This window comes from Mycteria americana, chromosome Z, assembly GCF_035582795.1.
Source record: "Mycteria americana isolate JAX WOST 10 ecotype Jacksonville Zoo and Gardens chromosome Z, USCA_MyAme_1.0, whole genome shotgun sequence".
Lineage (NCBI taxonomy): Eukaryota > Metazoa > Chordata > Aves > Ciconiiformes > Ciconiidae > Mycteria > Mycteria americana.
In genome coordinates, this window is record NC_134396.1 from 28460381 (window position 1) to 28483277 (window position 22897).

Here is a 22897-nt window from a genome sequence, read left to right on the forward strand (position 1 = left end):
ATAACTAAAAAGAACATAACCACTTCTTGAAAAGCCTTTCTTAGAAGGAATGTGTAACTTTCTTCAGTTAAAAACAAAAGCAACTTCCAAAGCTATATTATGTGCTAACAGTATATGTGCCATATCCATTGATTATTTTTAAAAGTATATAGTATACTTGACAAAACTATTTTTGATAAAAATGTTCTAATGCTGAAACCTTCCAGATTAGAACGAGAGTGTTTCTCCACAAACAAACAAATGAATGAGAAGATTGAGGAAAAGAAGAAAGTAATTAAAGACCTCTCTGAGACTCTATGGAATAATGAAAAAACCTGCAGAGAATTACAGGAAGAACTTGCAATGGTAAGGCAAATGGCCTGTGGCACACATTGTTTAGGGTTTTTTAAACATACTGTGAACATAATCTTCATTTGCTGTGCTGAGCTGTGGAAGAACTCTGCCATTGTGTTACTCTGATTTTACTGATGTTATCTTGTTTTGTAAAACATGGGTAAATATAGCTAATACACTGGAGAAGCTAATTCGAAAATGTATTTTAAGTGATACACCATGTATTTAACTGAAGAGTTATTTGCAGAAAACAATTATTTTAAAAGTATGGTTATGAGTAAAGAGTAACTTGTGTTTGCATTCCTAGCGAAGAAGGCAATTTGTAGATACGGATAATGATTCCTTGTGGAGAATGTTCTGTCTTCCTACCCAGGCTTTTTTCTTCTCCAAGCTTTATTAGCTACTATTGTAGGCTTGTTTATTTCTATTTCACATAACATTTTGTTTTTACTGCAAGCATTTGGCTGTAAAAATTGCTTGAAAATTGCTTGTTTGAAGGTGACAAAGCAGAGGGAATTGTTTGTTTGTTTGTTTTGGTGTGGATTTGGCACGTTGGATGTATTTTACTGGATTAGTTTCTGAAATCTTTCTCCTTTTATATGACCAGTTGGGGTCTTCCCACTCAACTTTGAGTAACAATTTTGCCATTCTGTTACACAGCAGCAGGGACAAAGCAAAGATCATAGGATATCTAGAAAACCTTCCCTCCTTCCATTGTGTAGTAGCATTTGCAGTATTTCTATACTTAGCCAATGTAAACTTTTTTTGATACTGGCTTGGAAATTTCTCCTCTTTATTTCTCTTGGAGCTGTGAGTATGGAAGGTAGATGTGGTCTGTTCCCTGCTGCTGACAGGCATTGTGCTAATCAGTGAGCCAGAGCAGAGACCTGCATTAGAGGATCTTCAGACTTTTTGATGTCTTCTCTTCAGTTGATGGAGTTATTCCATACATTGTCTTAGTGTTACCCGCTTCCCAGGCAGATTGGTAACTAATAAATTGAAGAAAAATCAAATAAAAAAATCTCTCTTCCTTCTGGGAGAATCACAGCTTCTTCCATGCAAGCATTTATGTATTAAAAGGTATTTGCTGGCCTAGTTAACCTAAAAAAGTCATCTTATCAGGCACAAAAGGAATACAAAGAGACAAAAGCAACTGTCTTTCCAAACTACAGTCAGTAATGATTGCTATTGATTAATATAAAATACAATTCCAGGCTGAAAAATTTCTACTTAGGAACCTTGAGTGCTTGCTAGCTATCACTGTGATATGAGTTTTCCTTTTCATTTTGTGTTCCTTAGTAAAATGTATGTTATACCTGACAAGAATTCAGGACAAAATTCTGTTCATGATCAAGGTTTCTGGTAATGGCAACAGTATTAAATGGTGTACTCAAAATGAACATTACATTACTGAAAGGTAAAAAGCAGAATAGATTGTCTCAGTTAAAAGAACTGTCTTATTCATAGAGCCGGTTGTTTTAATAGTTTTACTGGAACAATTTCAAACCACAAGACTGTCTTGAACAGGTAATAAAAATACTCATTTTCTGAGGAGTTGTATTAGTGGTCCCCTATGGGATTAGATTTTTATCACCTTGGATGGCTTTGTATTTTTCCTGAAGACTTTTGTATTTGTTTGGGAAGCAGAAGTGCCTGTGTGTGGTCTTGTTTACTCAGTCTGGACAGCTTTTTGTTATTTTTCTTCCTAAAATGAAAAAGCAGAAAACTAGCAGAAACTAAGTGTGAATAACATTTCATATACTGTTATTAGGCTTCCCTATACCCATACTAAAATTGTGTGAAAATGGCAGTGTGTTTTCTTCCCTTCATTTCCCCCTCCTGTTTTCTTGATCTATTAATTACTTTCTTATATTTTATACTATAGTTAGACATCCTGAATGTGTCCTTTCCACCCCAGTCTGATAATCTTATACTGGTTTCTCACTGTACTGCTATGATACAGGTTAATGTTTTTGTTTGTAAAATATTTGGGAAATATAACCAAACCAGTGAAGGCTCTTTGTTTTTAGAGAAGCAGGCTTACACGGGGACAAAATACATTCTTTGGAAACTTTATATGAAAAAGAACATTTTCCTTTTTTTTTTTTTTTCCTTTTTACGGCTCAGATGAATGTATAGTAAAGTAGTTATGCTGCTTTTAATTTTAAATATCAGCATGTGGCAGAAGTTTGCCAGAAATCTGCATGGATCAAATGTGATGGGATCTGTTGGTATCAAACAAAACTGCTTATTAATGTTCAGCATGAGCAGGCTCTCAAGATTTCCATTATGTTTTTCTGAGGAAATTGGTCTCAAGCTTGTCATTATTTCCAGCTAGGGTTTTTAGAAATTTTTAGCTTGAAGAATAGGAGTTTGGAAGAATGGCCATTGTGATTCAGAACTTGTTTTAAATTGAAACAGCCCCAGCTGTATTTCCTGCCCCATTGAAAGAATAAGAGGTGTCTTTAATAGTTTTAAAAGTTACTCAGGATATTTACATTTCTGGCTCCTAGTAGTGGATGATCTTTAATTCTTAGTACCAGACAAGCGGGAGATGTTGAACCTTTATTTTATGAGAAATGTATATTGAAATTTGGGGAACTTGCCAATTCACCAGAATGCATATTAGGAAATTGAAGTCATTAAAAATAGCATATTTTAGTATAAATTCCTTTAATTTGGAAGAACTGTGTATTCATTTCCTCCCTTTTGTATAGATACTATCAGGAGTAGCATAATTAGTGTATAAGTACTGTAATAGATTACACCCAGAGCCTATCTTTTTCCGTGTGGCATATAAATCTTTCTCTTATAGCCATGCATGCAGTCATGTGCTGTATACATCTCAGCTGTCTGTAATAGCCTTGTAGGTTATTGTAAGCTGAAAGTCAGAACAGAAGTGTTTGAGAATCTAGTTCCTGGACATAGGCATTAACCATTGTTCTTTAACAGAAGTGTCTTAAGTATTGACTGGACAGACGATGAAACACCCTGAAGATTATGATTCTGTTCTACAAATTCTGTGGAGTAGAATCTGGTACTCAATGGCAAAGATGTAAATCTCACCTAGACGATTTATTGAGAACAGAGCTTTTTCTTTCAATTTAAAAAACCTGAGACGCAGTCTTCATTAATTTTGTGCTAATGATTGTGAAATGTTATGTTACCTTGATTCTTGTTTTGCTTGCCTTAACTCAGGGGTGGAGTGTTCCTATCCACATGCTACTTCTGTTATTGTCCTAATTTAAGAAGACCAATCAGTCTGAAGCATATGCTTAAATGATCTTCTACAAAGAAACCAATTTTGTAATTTATTCTGGAAGTGGAGAGGTCATTCAAGCTGTGATGTCCCAGTGTTTGAAGACAAGCATCTAAAAAATTCTTTTAAAAGTTGCCAGTTCTTGCAGAATTTTCTCTGACTAATAAAAAAAACCCCAAACCCTAAAAACCAGAGATACTTCATAACATTCTCTCCCACCAAAAGGTTGTTACAAATCTCTATTCAGGGGACTAGAACAGTTCCATGTAAAACTTGGGCATTTTTAAATTAATTTTATTTCAGGTATTAAAACTGAGACACTAAATTCCTTGAGAAATTGTGTTTAATTTACACATGCCTAGACACTTTTTAAAGACCTTTCTATAGGAGGGGGCTTTGGAAAATTCTAGCTCATATGAGAAAGTAAAGAAACTCTATTAGGTATTCAATAGTTAGATAACTTGAGCAAAAATAAATAGTAGCCTACAGAGGGAGATTGTCAATGAGGGTTTTGTTTTGTTTTTTATACTGCAGTTTATGCTTGGTGGCTTAAAATTTGTGTCATTATTCTGCTATACAGAACATAATTTAAGTAAAACCCATTTTTTGTTAACTGGAGCAGTCATTTGGAGCCTATTTCTATAAATGCTTTGATTTGGTTCCCCCAAGGTCATGCCTGCTAAACATTCTGATGCTTTTGTAAAGAATTTACCCAAATGCTTTTCAAGGAGTATCTGAACATACTGCTTTTTGGTGGCTGTGTGGATAGTTCTGGCTTTGGCACTTGCTCTGCCATCACCAGATGGGATTTGTACTGCAGACTGAGTGGGTGAATTAGTCCCTGTGCAAGAGAGCCATACAGGAAAATCCCTGTAACTGTAAACAAAGTAGAGAAAATTCTTCTTGGAATAATGTCACTTCATTGCAGGACTGGATCCCAGTTCCCTGCATAATACTATGGGGGTTTTGATAAGTTAATTTTGATGAGGCCTTAAACTCCTGCCTACATGTTTATTTCTTAAATGTTATTGAACTTGAGATACAGATGCACATTTGCAGCATCAGGTCATCTGGGCTATTCTGGAAGTGTGCGTAGAGTTTGCATTTATTTTTTCAGCGATGGCTTTTGGAAAATGCTGAAAAATCAATGGGACTTCATTTCTGTCCTGGAATAGGTGATGGAATGATACCAAAATCGAATACTGGTAGTTAAGGAAAGTATCTCTGCAACCAAGGTAGCAGGGAATTGCTCAGATAAATGCAAATACCCTACTTCTGGAAGATTAGCATAATTCTGACAGTGGATGGAATAATTTTTATAAGTAGTAGGTTTTCCTAATAATTCTGGTTATCCTTACAGATAAGGATTCAAAGCATTTGGAAAAAACATTTTATCCTGTTGGAGCCTACAGTACTTGTAATGAAAAATACTTGGCTTCTATTTAATTTCTTTAAAAATGTGGTTGTGTTTTAAAGTTGATGGTTAAGTAAATATGTTGCCAAACACATTTTTCTACCAAAATTTTTTTTGTCCTCAAGGGGTGTTTTATGGTAATAGGAGTCTTCTTAAGGATATGAAGTTTGACTTGGGGAAGCATTGTATATGCTACAATTCAGCATATATTCTGGGTTCAGAAAATATGTCTTTGCTCCCATATTGTTTGGTTTCTAGCCTCCTACTCTGAATATCTTGTGAGGGAGGGCATTGTGTTTGGGGGGTACAGGAAATACTGCTAATATATTTTGAGAATTTTAAATTCTGAAGCATTCGTGCAAACTTCACAAGAAGACTTTACCACTGGTCTCAGGGACCTGGGATTCCTGAAGGCAGCTTCTACCAGGAAAGACTGAGGTGAAAAAGGCATTGAGAAGGCCTTTTCTGCGTCTTAGTCACGAGATCCCCTGCCCCATTCAGCAGCGGGCCCACATTTTGCCTAGTCTTCCTTTTGCTGGTGAGGCCTTTCTTGATGCCCTTCATGTCCCTTGCCAGATTCAACTTCGGATTTTGGCTTTCCTAAGCATATCCCTCCATGCTTGGACAGTGTCTCTGTATTTCTTCCAGGTCACCTATGTCTGCTTCCACCTCCTTTACGCTTCCTACTAATATTTTAATTTAGTCAGGAGCATCCATACAGGCCTCCTGCTGCCTTTGATTTTCAAGGTAGTTTTCAAGGATCACCTCCAAGGTCAAGAATGGTCCATCCCGATGTGCAGGAAGTCGAGCAAAGTCAGCAGAAGGCTTACTTTACAAGTGTTCATTCACCTGTTTCTACTAGTGTGGTCTGGGAAGCAAACTCTGTTTAAGTAAAGGCTTTAGCACTTGTCATCTGATTTCCCTTTTGAAGAAATCTACGAACACTCACACCAATACCTTTCCAGTAATTCTACAGGAATGGCATCCCCTAACACAAATATGATGATGGATGGAGTTGCTGAGAGGGAAGTAATCTCATCTCCTGGAATAGCTGGACCTGGCAGAAGATATCTTTCAGCAGCTGCAGTTGATTATGTTTGCATTCTACGCTTGTGGACTCCATTTTCCTTTTCAAAGTAGAGAGTCATGTATGCTGTGTTTGCTCAGACTGAAGAAAAGAAAACTAAGGGAGTTATAGCTACTGCCATGAACCATCAAATGAGTGCTTATGGAGAAGACAGAGCTACACTCTATTTAGAACTGTGCGGTGAAAGCATGAGAGAAAACAGAAGTTTTAGAAAGGGAAATTCTAATTACCTGTAAGGGGAAGAAAAAAACCTTCACAGTGAGGATTGTGAGATATTGGAGCAGGTTGCCTGGAGGGGTTGTTGAAACTCCATCCTTGAGGATACTCAGAACTTGACTGGACAAGGCTCTGAGCAACCTAACCTGACTTTGAGCTTTGAGTGGGGAGTGGGACCAGATGATCTCCAGAGATCCTGTCAGCTTAAATTATTCCATGATTTTATGACTCTACATGTTCTTATTGGATACCTGTCAGTGATACATAAGAAATTAGATTGATATGTTTAGACCCTTTTGTACTCTTAATCTGTGCCTGGCTTTCCAGCACTGTAGTTTACAGTATTTTTCTTCAATTTTTGATAATGGGGACAGTGATTGAAAATGGGAGTTAGAAAGGAAAGATACTAAATACTTTGCAGCTGAAGTGTAGAGAAACTGGCTAGTCTAAGGAATTTCCTTTTGATCTTTATTGCTGTTGAAAAAGAGACTGAAATTGGCTTAGGGAGTGTAGATGCAGTTAGCAAATAAAGCACAGAGAAGTGGTGAAGGCTGAATAGGCTGGAATATACTGACTAAATTGTGGTAAATTAACTAAACCAAATGAAAAAATTGGATGAAGAGATTGAAAAAAGTTCTCACATTTGACTTTTCCATGGGAAAAGGTTTTTCTGGGAAGATTTAGCTTGACCTTGTCTGTGCTGGAGTGGTTTATGTAAAAAGAGTACTTATTTTATTGTGATGCTGATCATATTCTTACATTTTCTTATTTGTAATACGTGAGGTCTTTGAGATTGCATCAGTACGTGAGAGTAAATTATTTTAATATGTTTGCATCCCATAAAATATTTTTTACTGGAGCTCAGCAATTACAAGCTCTATTTATATAGATAATTTTATAGAGTAAAAATTAAAAAGTAGTTATTTTTGAATATATAGAAGTGGTTTGGAAATTCTTTATGAAGTGTAGTACAAATTCTTACACAACGAAAGGCGTGTAAATGCTACAGGGGACCTAACATTGAAATACACATATGAATAATATATTAGTTGATATACAGTACATATAATTAAAATTGAAAGAGTAAAGCAAATTTATGAAATATTTAAACTGAATAGTGAAGAACACTGCAGAGAATTAAATGCATTTTCTTGGTTTTTTAGCCTGACAGTTATATGCTACCAGTATGTAGCAGTTTTCCTGGGGAGGATGTTTCCCACACTTGAGAAATTGACTGGATCCTTACACATTCAGTGAAGCATAACTAAAGCAATAGTTTATAGATATGATAAAAAACAGTAGGATTTTTCTCTGTACAAAAAGGGTAACCTTCCATTACCAAGTGGAAATGGAAATTACTCAAATAGGTGTTAGAATGTAGAATAAAAATAAATTGAGTAATTAAAAGTAATGAGACATCTTTGAGCATAACCTTTGTCATGAAAATTGTGAAGTTATTTAAATCTAGTTTCCTCTTGGTTTGGGGGGGAGGGGTTGTTGGGGGGTTTTGGTTTTGGTGTTTGTTTCCCCCCCCCCCCCCCCTAAACTGCTGAGATGTATTACTTTTTGTCAGTCAGCTGCTAAAATTGTACATTTTTTTGAGAAGTCAGAACTACGTATGTCCAAGATGACCATGGTCTTGTCTGGAATTGCGGATGCATGTCTTTGAAAATTGCAAGTTTTAATACCAGATATAAATTGAAGGAATGATTTGATAATAGTCTTTCTATTGTAGTGATTAAAAAATCTGCTGTAATACGTTTCTACCTGCAGAATAAAGCCAGTGTCTGGATTTGAACAATAGGCTGCACTTAGTGAACAGCTTTCTTTAAGAAATTTCAGTGATGGGAGCTGAAGGACTCTGCTGCTTTATATTCCATGCATAAGGAGGAGTTTTTGATATTGAAGAAATCACTATCAAGCATGGAAGATACTAACAATTAAAGTAGGCAGGTTTGCAATGAGAATAGGTGTGGGATTTGACTGAGTGCCAAATCATGAATTTCTAGCCTGTCTGCCAGTAGTGTGGTGTCTTTCTGGATGCCCTTGTAGGGTGTAACAATAGATTTCATTGCTTGCATAGATGGGCAGCAGTTAATTAATGTTCATTAAGAAATTTTTAAAGGAGAAGATCATCAAGACTAGGTTTCAGTACAAATATTTTTTCTTTTTCTTCTGACTACCTGAAGCCTTTAGTTCTATTTTAAATGTGTTTCAGGGTTCTGTGTTACTTATTCGTGATGTCATGTTAGGTCTCTTGGCTCAAGAAAAGGAGTAATAAGAAATATAGCAGGAATTTAAATTTGAAGGGGAACAAAAATACCATTGTGATCTGTATTTCTTCTGTTTACTATTTTAATGGGTTTCTTTTTTTCCTCTCTTGTCTTGTCTGTATCTCCTGTCAAATAAAGGCCAAGAAACACCAGGTCTTTCTAACAGAGACGTATGAAAACAACATGAGAGAGCTGGAGTTACTCTTGGACAGCTTTGCTATGTCAGGCCAGCGGACAGCAGGTTAGTTGAAGGTATAAAATGACAGATGCATCTGTCAATGTTCCAAAGTCACTACATTGTGGGAATTCTGCAGATGCCTCTTGCATTCCCTCTTCTCAACATGCTTTGATTTGATGACATGATAAGAGCAGTTCTCACAGCAGTCAAATGGCCTTGCTAGCTGAGAAAGGGTGACGGAATGTGGACCTGCTGTTGTCAGCCCAGAGCTTGATTTACAAATGCTGGGGTGTATATGATCGGTCAGAAAAGGGCTCACTTGCTGTGCTCTAAATCCAACCGAGAAAAAAGTCCTTACAGTATACCTGCAAAGGGAACAGATGTTTTGCCTGAACTGAGCCAAATTCTGAGGCAACCTTCAGCAACTTAAAGGTCATATATTCACAAAGGTTGTGTAGGACACATGATATAACACAATACTTTTTACTGTTGATTGTGGACTAGTACTGTATTGCACTCATTTGATCTAATATAGAACAAGTATTTGTTTTCATTAAAATTAATTGTAAGTCAGTGGTTGTCACTATGTTACTTAGCTTTATATGTAATTATTGTATCAAACTCAACAAATTGCTGCCTGCTTAAACATTTGAAATAGTGGCTAACATAAACAAGCTGAACTTTAATATCAAAGCTAGTAATTTTTTAAAAGGTGAAAATAGTACACTTTTAAAAAATCTTCATTTAAAACTATCTATAAAAGTTTTCTCTATGTGGTTCCTGTTAGAAAATCACACACTAGGCATAAAATGCTTCCAACTTACAATGCAAGTAAACTGGAAGAAAACAGGCAAAATGTTGCTTAAAGAGCAAATGGGTTTATTTTCTGTAAATTGTGATGATATGTTTCTGCACTTTTTAGCAACAGTAGACATAAATGGGTCATATAACACCTTTAAATGAAGATTCAGTTTTTTTGTATCTTCACAAAAAAGATTTTTTAGGGCCTGGTACTGTTAAAATTGAATAAAGGAACTTCTTGAGATTTCTGTTGTCAGTAAAAGCCTAACTTTGAATCTGTGATGCATTGATTTCCTCACATGGGCTGTATGATTTTTTTATTTGGGAACTGGTATCAGTTTTATTTTGTAATTATAAATGTAATTCCTGTGGGTAATACTTGTAGGTTTACTGTAGATACATCAGACTGAAAAGCTCTTCAAAACTGTGTGTTTTCCTCAATCTTGCAAAGTTCCACATGCCCAGAGGGGCTTCAGCAATTCTGGGGGGAGGTGGATGCTGCTGCCAAAGTGCAATTTCCAAAGCAGTAATTGTCTTTTGGGTAGGTTTTCTGTTCTCCCTAGTGGTAAACCTTGCAGAGAACAGCTTTGACCTGTTTCTGTAATATTAGGGATTCAGTAACAGTAACTTCAGTATTAATTTGCTTTGTTTAAGGTAAACTTTGAAAGATCTTATTTAAAGAGATTTTTTTTTTTAAGATTCAGCATCTCTGCAGAGGCTCAGTTGAGGCAGAAAGTCAAATTTAGCTCTGCTCTTGATTGAGTCTTTACAGCTAATATTAAAATGGACATTGACTAAGACATTTGTTCTACATATTTACTATGCTTCTAAGTGTGAAACTTAAATTTTTAATGCTATTGCCTTACTGTGTTGCACTTACGAATTTATTATGTAACAGCATTTTTTTCAATTTTAAAAAAAATGTTTAATGTAATCATATTTGAAATGGGAATGCCTATGGGCCATTAAAAGGTAAAATCTTAAATCTTTGTAATCTAATTAGCAGATGAGGGGCTACATGAGCCACAGCTGGCTGGGCAGTCTTTCTTTCTTGTTTTTGTTTTTAACTTTCAACTCAAGTGGTTGAGAGATCTAATTAAAAGTCTGTCAATATTAAAGGTGCAGCCCCTTCATTTAAGTGCTGATCGGGCTGTGATTATTGGGCTGTACAGGAAAAAGAAGAGAAGACTTTATATTTTTAAGATCAAAACCCGAGGTATTTTAAAAAGTTATTTTTTTCTTTATACATTCCAAAATAACAAGCATAACTCCACATCTTTTTAAGTGACCTTTATAAATTTTCCTCGGCATTGTTACTCTTATTGGGCAATTTGCATGATTTCAGTTTGTCCCTGTTCAATTTATCATATTTTGCAGTTATTCAGCAACAGGGTTTGTACTCAGGGAAGTTTGTCTTCATTTCAGGAAAAAATAAATTTGTGGTTGTAATAATCTGAAAAAAAAGTGAACTGAGTAGAAAGTCCTAAGAGTGTTAGCTGCTTTGAGTTAGTGTCACCGTTTAATGCTGGCCACCAGTACCGTTTTGGTCAAAAATCTAAATGCAGCACCGTATGAGCTGCTATGAAGAAAATTAACTCTATTCTAGCCAGGCCCAGTACCATTAGTAGAAAGTCTGAAGCAGCAGGTTTAAGAGTTTACTCACTTATATACCTCCTGTCAGACTTCTGTTGAACCTGGCATTTTCCCAAAATTCTTCTCCCCAACTCTAGGTGATACTGGGCAAATGCTTCAAGTATTGGGTTTTTTCCCCCCTCATTGCTGAAGCAGGGCCTCCCCAGCAAGAGAGTGCCGTTTGGATTATGTTGCATGTCTCCTGCATAGTTGTATGAAGACAGACAACATTTGGCCTGTATTAAAGCCATAGGCTTGTTTTCAGCTAGTGCAGGAAGGTGGAATCTGGTATTTCTGTTGGCAGACTGGGCTGCCTAGAAAATAGGGTTGCAGAAAAGGCAAGGACTGCCAGCATGGAAAGTTTACTGGCAAAAGTCTGGTTTTGGCAAACATGATGTAAATTAAGATAGTTCAGAGGCGGGTTTCAGTGACAGCATTGCAGGTTGGGACTTCAGAAATGAAGATACATTATTTAGAGAGCTTGATGAAAACTATGGGATGGAAGACAACCCCTAGATTGACTTAATAGGTATTATTTTAAACTGAATGAGAATTGTGAATTACAACTTCTCTAGAGCTAGGAGTATGGAAGAATAGTACTTTCTTTTTCCTGTGCAACAAGATCACTGCAAAATGTTCCTACAATGGGTAGTAGCGAGAAGTCACTTGTAATTGAGAAGACAGGACTGGAACCCTGTGCATCCTTAACTATAGCTGTCGTTAAGCGATAAAAATGATAGCAAGGTGTTACTAGTCGCTTTCTTAAATGTGAAACCTAAACTTCTCACAAAAGGTCAGATTTTATTAATTTTTAGGTTGATTCTAAGTGTAACATTGCTATTTGGGACATCTCTAGGACTCAGAGGTTTGGTTAAGGGCACTGGGGTCTCATTAAGAAGATTCTGCTTTTCGCTGACTCTGTAGACCTTTAGAAACTGTGGTAAATAGGTGTCCACTGGAGTGGCTGATAGGACAGAGCAGAAGTCTGTCACTGGGATGCACATTCTTTTTAAATTCACTTGCATGCTGTAGAGCAGATCTTGCTCCTGTTTACTGAAAGCAGTCTTGCAAACCTGCATTGGTTTGACTAGGTGTGACTTTGACAGTAACAGTTGGCTGGCAAGTCAAAGTGAAAAGTTAGTGTCCACTCTGAATAGTCCACTCTGTGCTTTCTGGTATTCTCAAAGGGTTGGGAGAGAAGACGCTAACTAATTGAAAAAATTTTCAGAATGGCTGTTGGCAATACTTTCTGACTTGTGCTATGTGTAAGTTTTCCACTGACTACCATTGGTGCGTTATGTATAGCCTACAGGACAAATCTATCATTTTTGGATAATGCTTTGAGTAGAATAGCATGCTTACTAGAAAACACTAACCATAGGATTCTTAAAAAAAAATGTATCAGCCTGCAAGTCTGTGAGTGCACCTCATCTAGCTCACAAAGGTTTATGGAGAGCCAAAGAAAAGGCTTAGAGTTTAGTATCTGATTTGACTTTATGAGCCACTCTAGGTAAATTGCTTAGTGACACTGACCTTTCAGAGGTGGTAAACACCTGTATCACCATTTAGTTCTGCTGGGAGTTATGATTGTTTAGCCTCTCTGGAGTTCAAATGCCTTTTTTTTTCACTTCTTTTGCAATGTAAGGATGCTGTTAGCATTGGTAAAGTTAGTTTTTCTTATAGAACACGTTAAGACTCATGGAAAAGATGATACTATAATTTGTTACAAAATAAGTTTATAAATACTGCATACTAATATAAATAATGCTGAGAAGAAGAACCTGTCAATAACCTGGTGTTTTGCTGTAACACCAGAAAAAAATGAAGAGTTTGGTCTTGGAAATTTAATATCAGCTGACATCGTGTGACCTCTTGATCAATACAGTGTTGTTTTGCTTTCTTAGCACATTGTACTACGGGCTTTGGAATGCTCAAACTTATTCATATGTCCCTAATTAAGGCAACCAGATCAGAAGTCTCCGTCTAAAGGTTTAATAAATACGTGTAGTGTGTATATAATGGATATATCAGCTTTAAGATTTATAATTGAAACGTTATGTAGGACTCTGCAGACAGATAATAAATTTTTTTTATTATTTCCTTTGGAATGAAATTCAAGATCATTTAAAAGGTTTTTAAGACCTCTCCAAGCATAACACAGTCATGTGATCTTTGGCTTGGTAAAGCTTTGAGTAAATGAAGTACTACATTATAATATGCATGCTTAGTCACAACAGCAAAATAATGTCAGGAAAAGTGTAACATACTTAACTTTCAAGCAACATTTTTTTCAAAGTGTGTTATTGTGTGGTTTTAGAGTTGGCTGGTCTGACTGAATGCACAGACTTGACCACAGTAGAAATTATATGTGAGACTGCATACCAAATACATTAGGTAGAAATGTAATCCAGAATTTACAGTTCTGTATCTTGTATTAAAGCTTTTATACAAATGTCTTTCAGCTGTATTTGCTGTGAAAGTATGGCTATTCAGCTGCCTCTCTTGTGGCAAACAAGGCTGCTGTTCAGTGTTTTGTATTGTCACTGAAGCCCTAACTAATTTTAATACCTCTCATCCAGGGTGAGTAGTTTTCTCTCTGTGGCTTTAAGGCTTAATTTTCATTCTGTATTTTTCTTCAGGCACTTGTAAGGACAAAGATAAATCTCCAAGCTTCTCTGTCCTTGAGACTTTGAGGTGTACCTTGACAGCTTACCAGAACAAGCTGGAAGATATGTCTAATGAGGTAACACTTGCAGTGTTTGGCTCTATATGTATCGCCTTTGGCCTGCAGCAGTACATACGCTTTGCTTGTAAAAAAGGTCAGAAGAGTGGGAATGTTGAGTTGACAGCTTCACATATACCCAAAGAAATAATCTCTGTCACTACTACTTCTCTAAGCTTGCCCTGCAGTGAAGTTTCACTTACGTTTGGGGGGACAGGGAAAAGAGTTTTTTTCTTTTTTTCTTTTTAGTTTAATTTGGTTTTGTTTTCTTATTAAACTTGTTGCGGTTATTATTTTCAATAAACATTCAGGAAAATGAGCCATTCATATCTAGGATTTCAGTTAAAAGATGGTGATTTTTTAAAAGATTTTTAAAAGATGGGCAGTGTGTACAGAAATATTCCTAAATATGCAACACTTGAGCCTCAACGGTCATTGGTATCGGTTAAGTAAATGTACATGCCCGTGTACATTTAAAAAGTGGTATAATTTTCTGAGATGAATGTGTTTATGATGATATCTTTTTCCGTGCTATTTTGAGGTCTTTTCAAGTAAAACAGGACCATGACAATACTTTCTTTAAGTTATCTAAGACAATAATGGAAATATTTCAATTTTGGAAGTCTTACCCGTGAAAAAAATTAAATGTTTTCCATGCAGTCCTACTGGCCTTTTATTTCTGACTGAAAAGTCACAATCTTGCATTTATTTTCTCATTCGTGTTGCTAATGTGATTAAATTAATCCTCTTGGGTGTAAACGTTTTATGAATTTGTGGCTTTAAAGGCTGTAGAGAGAAGTTAACTGCACTGTTAAAGCTTCTGTACAAACTTGTAATTAGCTTATCTTTGGATAAAATTGGCAAATACAGAAAGGCAAGGTGTGATAAGATTGTAAAAATGCCAGTACTGTTTTTTCGTTTGTAGGTTTTGTCTTTTGTTTTGACAAATGCATAGTCTATCTAGTCACTCACAACGTTTTTAAAAATAGAAAAAGGAAAAAAAAGAAAAAAAATAGAAGAAAAGTATATCAGCTTTGCCCCTTTTATTGGGAAAAGAATGGTCTCCCGCAAGACCTTTGAGTTTGTTCAACGGGCGCAAAAATAAGTGACCATGGAAACAATTACACTTTTGTAAACAGCAAGCACTGTTAGGTCTCTCCCAGTGAGATAAGAGAACTGATGTGTATAGTCATTATGAAACTCTTCTGAGACCCAAGTCTGGAAGCTGCAGAGTAACTAGGAACATATTACCCACAGCGAATTGTTATTTGGGAGGAGGAATGTCACGTGATAGGCAGCACAGTTGAAAAGTCGACTCAGCAGGCTTTGGCTTAGTGATGTGCTTTGTTGTGAAACTGTGCCAGAGACAGCAGTGGGGAGACCAAGGGGGTGGCTGCTAAGAAAGCAAAGAGAGTATTCTGACAGAAAGAAGAATGAACTGTCAAGGAAAATAAATCGCAAGCAGAGCAGGACCAACTGATGACCTGCCACAAGACTTCCCAGTAGGACTGCGTGTGACTGACCCTGGAGTTGTCATATGGAGCCAGAGATCACCGAGCACCTTCATGGTGCACAGAAAGGGCAGTGCTCTGTCCTTCTTGATTACCCTCGCCCCCATAGATAACACTGCTTTTGGCTTTTTATATATTAGATATGTTTAGTAATAAAACTTTTTAATAATACAATAATGCACAAAGGGACTATGAAGGGCACTGTGCAATAAAAACAGGATGTTTTAATACACAGCAGTAATGGTTTGGTTTTGAGTAATTATGTAGTGGTTCTTTTTATAGAGAGATTTTCAACAAGACCCCACATATTGATGGAGTTATTAATATTCGTGTACACCTGTATGTATACGTGAAATATGCTGGTAAACTTGTCATGTGTCACCCTTAACTTACTGTGTTAAACATTAGATTAAATGATCTAGTTCATTTGTGTGACTGAAAGGTGCAGAAGTGTTTTGTTTTTGACAGTTAACAAGCTTTTGACTTTCTGTATAGTGCAGAGGCTAGAATATGTTTGGGGAGAGAGAGAAGGCTAGTAAACCAACAAAAAGACTGGAAATATTCCAGTAACATTCTGTAATTTACTGTAATTATTTCTAAGGGTTCTGCCAGGTCCCCTGATTTGAGATCAAACAAAAACATAATTTCCAAAGTAATTTGTAAATTTTGTAAATGGGATATTTTACTTCTGAGTTGCTCCTTAATGCTCAAGTGCCGGCAGTAACCTGCACTATAATACATCTCTATTCGATGCTTTCTTTCAGACATTTGTATTGCTAACCTCATCATTGGGTAACCAAAGATAGATTATAATGATGTGTTGTTATCTTTTTTGAAAGTGGAAGGTGAAGCTAGTACACATTATGGTCATGAGCTACCTCTAAGGTGGTTGCTTGTAACACCACAAACAGTTCAGTAGTCACCACGCCTCTTGGGAACATTGCTGCTTTTTTATGGGTATGTGAGTACTATGCAGTGCTCAGTAAAAAATAGAGACCACGCATGTAGCTGGACAATTTCTGCAAATGGCCACTGACTTTGAACCGCTCCCCAGATTGCAATCTGAATTTATTACATTTTCAAATGCATTTCAAAGTCTGTGCTTTTGTCAGATATTTTGAGAGTTGATGGGAAGGTTAATAGTGGACTCAGTTTGGGATTCTGCCACTGCTATTTATCTTAAATCATTATAAAAGAATTATTTAATGCTTATGTAATGGCACATTATTTAGATTGTATGGAGTATAGATATTGTCAAAGGAATTGAAAACAATTTTTTTTTTTTTACATTTATATACAAAATTCTTCCTTTATATTCAAGTGATTATGTAGCCTTTCTGTAAAAGCCTGTTTGACCTCTGTATTTTTCACAGCTTGGGAAAATGAAGGCTTTGTGTGAAAAGATGACAAAAGAACTTGAGATATCCAAAGAGAAAATGTGTGCTTTAAGTCAAGACCTTAAGGTATGGTTTCATGAACTTAACATAAAATTTGAAAGTTCTGCAGAAAGTATCTCTCTGGATTTAAGGTATCTTTTCTTCTTATCAGAATAAGTCTCTGTATCATTGTATTCTGTTGAGCAGACTAGTTTACCTTGCATGCTGCTTTATTCTGGTTACCACCTGAGACTACATGACTGATCATTTCAATGATTGCACTTCTGAAATAATTTGGAATAGATTTATCAATTTTGCAAAGTATTGTTTTATATTGAAATCAGCATCAGTAATTTTTTTTCTCTTAACTGTTTTTCTCAAGAAAAGGAGAAGATAATTTAATTACCTCTGTTCATATGAAAGCACATTTTATTAAAGCTGTCCTTTCCTTTGTGAATTTTTTTTTTGTATTTGTGTTTATCAGACAATTTAATGTACGTATGAAGCATCAGGTCATCCTTAACAGTTGTACAATGTGCAGCCCAAAATTTCTTGTAGTAAAATCTACCTGGGAACGGATAAAAACACTGGAGAACTCTTTTCTTTAGTTTCTGAACAAGAATTTTTTTTTTTGTTTCTGTTTTTGGCTGACACACCACTTTTGTAATGTCCTGTCTGGTTACATCAGTGGCCAAGGGAGTGAGGAAGTCCTGAGGTCATGGTTAAACTTAATCTCCCAACTGGCAGTGTATTATATTACTGCCAAAATAGAATGTCTCTACTCCCAGTGTTTCTCAGATTCTTTTGCTGGGGATATGCTGCTTTATCACTTCAGTTTAGTCACAGATACTTCTGCAACACTCATCGAATCTTCACATTAATTGATACTTGCACATGATCTCCTGTCATGTGATCTGAACTTTATTTACTAGTTTATGTTCAGAAGACTTAAGACTTCTGCTTCTGTTGTAGCACCTTTGTAAGGCACCTAAAAATTTTGCAAACCATTGCAACAGATACTTGTATTCTTCGTGCAAAAACTGAGTTTGCTACATGCAGACTGCGCTGGGTTTTATGCAGTACACCAGTTTCTGATCTCTTTAAATTTTTGGTAATAAAATTATATATATGAGTGAAAACTAGATCCAGTCTGAAAACATTTGTGTTAGAAATTTAACGTTGCTTTAATCTTTTAGTATTTTCATTAGGAAGAATAAAAGTTGTCATTGTCTGATGAATTTGGGAGAGTCTTTCTTATTATATTTCCTCTATAAGCAGCTATGAATTTATGAAAAACAAACAATGCTTTCTGTTTGACGTTTAGCAAATTTTAGCAGTGCTGGAAGTCCATTGCTTGTAGGAGAGGAAAGCATGTGTATCTGCCCACTCCATCTCAGCAATCTTTTGGCTGAAAAGGGGTAGTGTGTTAAGTTCCCTGTTTACCTAGTGAGGTTTGGTACTGCTAACATGATGATTGTATTTATGACCATTTCTGATTATTAGTTTCTTCCTATGGTCAAACCTCTGAAGAGAGTCCTCACATTTTTTTATTATGCAGATAAAGAATACAGCGGCTAACAACAGCTGTCTGTGTTGCCTACCGAGTCAGCTGTAACGGATCAGAGTTTTACTTATGAAAATAATGTATCTTTTCACTAGCTCTGAGAGCTCTCCACTCTGCAGAGCGGAACTTGCATCCATGCATTCTGCATCTCAGTTGTGGGGTAGAGGGGATTCCAAAGGTCGCTGCATCATGGAGCTTTTAACTCTCTGAGATGGATTTCTGATGCTGTCTGGTTACAAACTGTGGAGAAGGACTATTGTCAGCTTTGAAATTCTGTTACTGACAAGATACAGTCAGCTTAGCCTGGCGTCTTCTGAACACATGTGGCTGTATGACTATTTACTTCCTTAGATGCTGAGCACTGGACTAAGGTAACATTTTATACAGTAAAATTCTTACCAGCCTTTCTGTTCCATGCCTCTGTTCTACAGGAAGCTCAGGATAACCTGGCTGATGTCAATAAAGAGTTAAATCATCTGCACACTAAGTGTGCAGACAGAGAGACTTTAATAGGAACTTTAAAAATGGAACTACAGAATGTACGGCAATGCTGGGAGAAGGAGAAAGTACATGCCACAGAATCTGAAAATGAAATCCAGAAGCTTACCAGGGCTTACCAGAAGGATATGAAGGTATTACCAGAGACAAGATGACTGTCAAAAAGAGTCTTTATTTAATCTCAACTTTATACATTTACATACATCAGATGGTTACTCTTAGTCTTAACAGATTTATCCCCAAAATATGATTTTAAGATACGTATTTTGAAATATATATTTAATATCTACAAGATCTCAGGACATACTGATTCTCCTTCCTTCTATATCATAGAATCATAGAATGGTTTGGGTTGGAAGGGACCTTAAAGATCATCTAGTTCCAACCCCCCTGCCATGGTCAGGGACACCTTCCACTAGACCAGGCTGCTCAAAGCCCCATCCAACCTGGCCTTGAACACTTCCAGGGAGGGGGCATCCACAACCTCTCTGGGCAACCTGTTCCAGTGCCTTAGCACCTTCATAGCGAAGAGTTTCTTCCTTATAGCTAATCCAAATCTGCCCTCTTTCAGTTTAAGGCCATTACCCCTTGTCCTATCACTACATGCCCTTGTAAAAAGTCCCTCTCCAGCTTTCTTGTAGGCCCCCTTCAGGTACTGGAAGGCTGCTATAAGGTCTCCCCAGAGCCTTCTCTTCTCCAGGCTGAACAACCCCAACTCTCTCAGCCTGTCTTCATAAGAGAAGTGCTCCAGCCCTCTGATCATCTTTCTGGCCCTCCTCTGGACTCACTCCAACAGGTCCATGTTCTTCTTTTGTTGGGGGCCCCAGAGCTGAACACAGTATTCCAGGTGGGGTCTCATGAGAGTGATGTAGAGGGGGGAGAATCACATCCCTCGCCCTGCTGCTCACACTTCTTTTGATGCAGCCCTGGATACGGTTGGCTTTCTGGGCTGCAAGTGCATGTTGCTGGGTCATGTTGAGCTTCTCATCAACCAACACCCCCAAGTCCTTCTCCTCAGGGCTGCTCTCAATCCATTCTCCGCCCAGCCTGTATTTGTGCTTGGGATTGCCCCGACCCACGTGCAGGATCTTGCACTGGCCTTGTTGAACTTCATGAGGTTCACATGGGCCTGCCTCTTAAGCCTGTTAGGGTCCCTCTGGATGGCATCCCTTCCCTCCAACGTGTCAACCGCACCACACAGCTTGGTGTTGTCGGCAAACTTGCTCAGGGTGCACTCAATCCTACTGTCCATGTTGCTGACAAAGATGTTAAACAGCGCTGGTCCCAACAGTGACCCTTGAGGAACACCACTCGTCACTGGTCTCCACCTGGACATTGAGCTGTTGACCACAACTCTTTGAGTGCAACCATACAGCCAATTCCTTATCCACAGAACGGTCCATCTGTCAAATCCACGTCTCTCAAATTTAGAGACAAGGATGTCATGCGGGACAGTGTCAAATGCTTTGCACAAGTCCAGGTGGATGATGTCTCTTGCTCTTCCCCTATCCACCAATGCTGTAACCCCACCGTAGAAGGCCACCAAATTTGTCAGGCACGATTTGCCCTTAGTGCAGCCATGTTGGCTGTCACCAATCACCTCCTTATTTTCCATGTGCCTTAGCATAGTTTCCAGGAGGATCTGCTCCATGATCTTGCTGGGCACAGAGGCGAGACTGACTCACTGTTCCCTCAGGACCTGCTGATGCATCTCATCAGGTCCCATGGACTTGTGCACCTTCTGGTTCCTTAGATGGTCTTGAACCTGATCTTCTCCTACAGTGGGTGGTTCTTCATTCTCCCAGTCCCTGCCTTTGCCTTCTGCAACTTGGGTGGTGTGGCTTGAGCACTTGCTGGTGAAAACTGATGCAAAAAAGTCATTGAATACCTCAGCCTTGTCCATATCCCAGGTAACAAAGTCTCCTGTTTCCTTCTGGAGAGGGCCCACATTTTCCCTAGTCTTCCTTTTGCCACCAATGTACCTATAGAAGCTTTTCTTGTTGCCTTTGATGTCCCTGGCCAGATTTAATTCTATCAGGGCTTTAGCTTTCCTAACCTGATCCCTGGCTGCTCAGACAATTTCTCTGTATTCCTCCCAGGCTACCTGTCCTTGGTTCCACCCTCTGTAGGCTTCCTTTTTGTGTTTGAGTTTGTCCAGGAGCTCCTTGTTCATCCATGCAGTCCTCCTGGCATTTTTGCCTTACTTCCTCTTTGTTGGGATGCATTGCTCCTGAGCTTGGAGGAGGTGATCCTTGAATATTAATCAGCTTTCTTGGGCCCCTCTTCTCTCCAGGGCTTTATCCCATGATACTCTACCAAGCAGACCCCTGAAGAGGCCAAAGTCTGCTCTCCTGAAGTCCAGGGTAGCAAGCTTGCTGTGCACCTTCCTCAGTGCCCTAAGGATCAACTCCACCATTTCATGGTCGCTGCAGCAAGGATGCCCTTAAGTTTCACATTCCCCACCAGCTCCTCGTTGTTGGTGAGAACAAGGTCCAGCATAGCATCTCTCCTTGTTGGCTCCTCTGTCACTTGGAGAAGGAAGTTATCATCAACGCATTCCAGGAACCTCCCGAATTGGTTATGCCCTGCTGTGTTGTCCCTCCAGCAGATACCGGGGTGGTTGAAGTCCCCCATGAGGACCAGGGCTTCTGAACGTGAGGCTGCTCCTATGTGTCTATAGAGGGCCTCATCTGCTCGGTTTTCCTGGTCGAGTGGACTGTGGCAGACCCCCACTATAATGTCACCTGTCCCTGCCCTCTCTTTAATTCTGACCCATAAGCTTTTGGTTGTCTCCTGATCCATCCCTAGGTGGAGCTCCACGCATTCCAGGTGATCATTGACATAGAGGGCGACCCTTTGTCTCCCCTGCCTGCCCTTCCAAAAGAGCCTGTATCCTTCCATTCCAACACTCCAGTCATAGGAGCCATCCAACCGCATCTCTGTGATGCCAATAAGATCATGGCCTTCCAGGCGTGCACACATCTCTAACTCCTCTTGTTTATTCCCCGTACTATGTGCATTTACATAGAGGCATTTAAGTTGAGCCCCTGATGAAGCTGACTTACTGGCTGGATTGGCTGGAATTCTTTTGTGCTGCTCTTCAGGTGCTCTCCTGCTGACCTGTGATCCTTCTCCAGATCCTTCTCTATCAGAACTAATAGCTTAACCCTTCCCCTATTTTGAATTCTTAAACAACTGAGTTTATTTAAAGAGCTACGCCTGACGAACAATTATTTCTTTCCTTCAAATTGAAAGTTAACAAAAATGTATTACAATTGAAACATAACAATAGTATCATCATTGTGTGTTGTTAATTACTGATTCACATGGCAATTGATAGATAGCAAATGTGGAACTGAGGTAGTTTTGCTTGTGTGCCACAAACCCTAGAAATTCTTATTTGTGACCTGTTAGTTCATTGTGGTGTGCTATATGTGGGAATTGCTTCACAAAGTCTTATTTCAGAACTATGGTCTCTCTCCTTATATTTGTTTACAGATGTTAGTTTTGTGCTTTTTCCCCCCAATAAAGCAGTTCTGTACTAGAAATAGCAATGATATTCTTTATCATAGTTGTGTGCATATTGAGCTCATTACTTCCACAAATTTGGATGTGCATGCCAACTGAGTAAAAAGGAAACATTCTTTCCACCTCTTTTGCAGCCTGGTATTTAAATAGTGTCCACATGAAGCAGCTGGAATTGTTATACACATCAGATAATGATTAAAGTGAAGGAAACTAGAAGCCTGGCTATATTGTAAAGTCAGCATGTCTACAACACTGTGGTTGCATTCAACATGTGTGAATTGATTTTGGGTCTTGGGATCCCTTTTTTATGCCAAATGGGTAGTTATCATCCTTGGTTTATCACAGCTCAAGCAAAAATGTAATGATGGTGGCACACTGGATTTTCCTTAGTGAATTAGGACATCTGCTAGAAACAAAATTTAACTAAACTACAATTTTTTTTTGCCTAAAATACCATTAAATAATTGTGAGAAAATGCAGCTAAGTATAATGGAAAGGGCTTGGA

At 38.0% G+C, this 22897-nt stretch overlaps 1 protein-coding gene across 4 annotated transcripts in view; it reads left to right on the forward strand.

Moving 5' to 3' along the window:
• Positions 1-22897, forward strand: part of CCDC171 (coiled-coil domain containing 171) — a 158592-nt gene that overhangs the window by 38966 nt on the left and 96729 nt on the right. For all 4 annotated transcript variants that reach the window (XM_075527213.1, XM_075527216.1, XM_075527215.1 and 1 more), the window contains exons 9-13: positions 207-345; positions 8721-8823; positions 13833-13936; positions 16800-16889; positions 18798-18998. In XM_075527213.1, coding sequence (XP_075383328.1) covers positions 207-345; positions 8721-8823; positions 13833-13936; positions 16800-16889; positions 18798-18998 — 637 coding nt within the window. The remainder of the gene's footprint in view (positions 1-206; positions 346-8720; positions 8824-13832; positions 13937-16799; positions 16890-18797; positions 18999-22897) is intronic.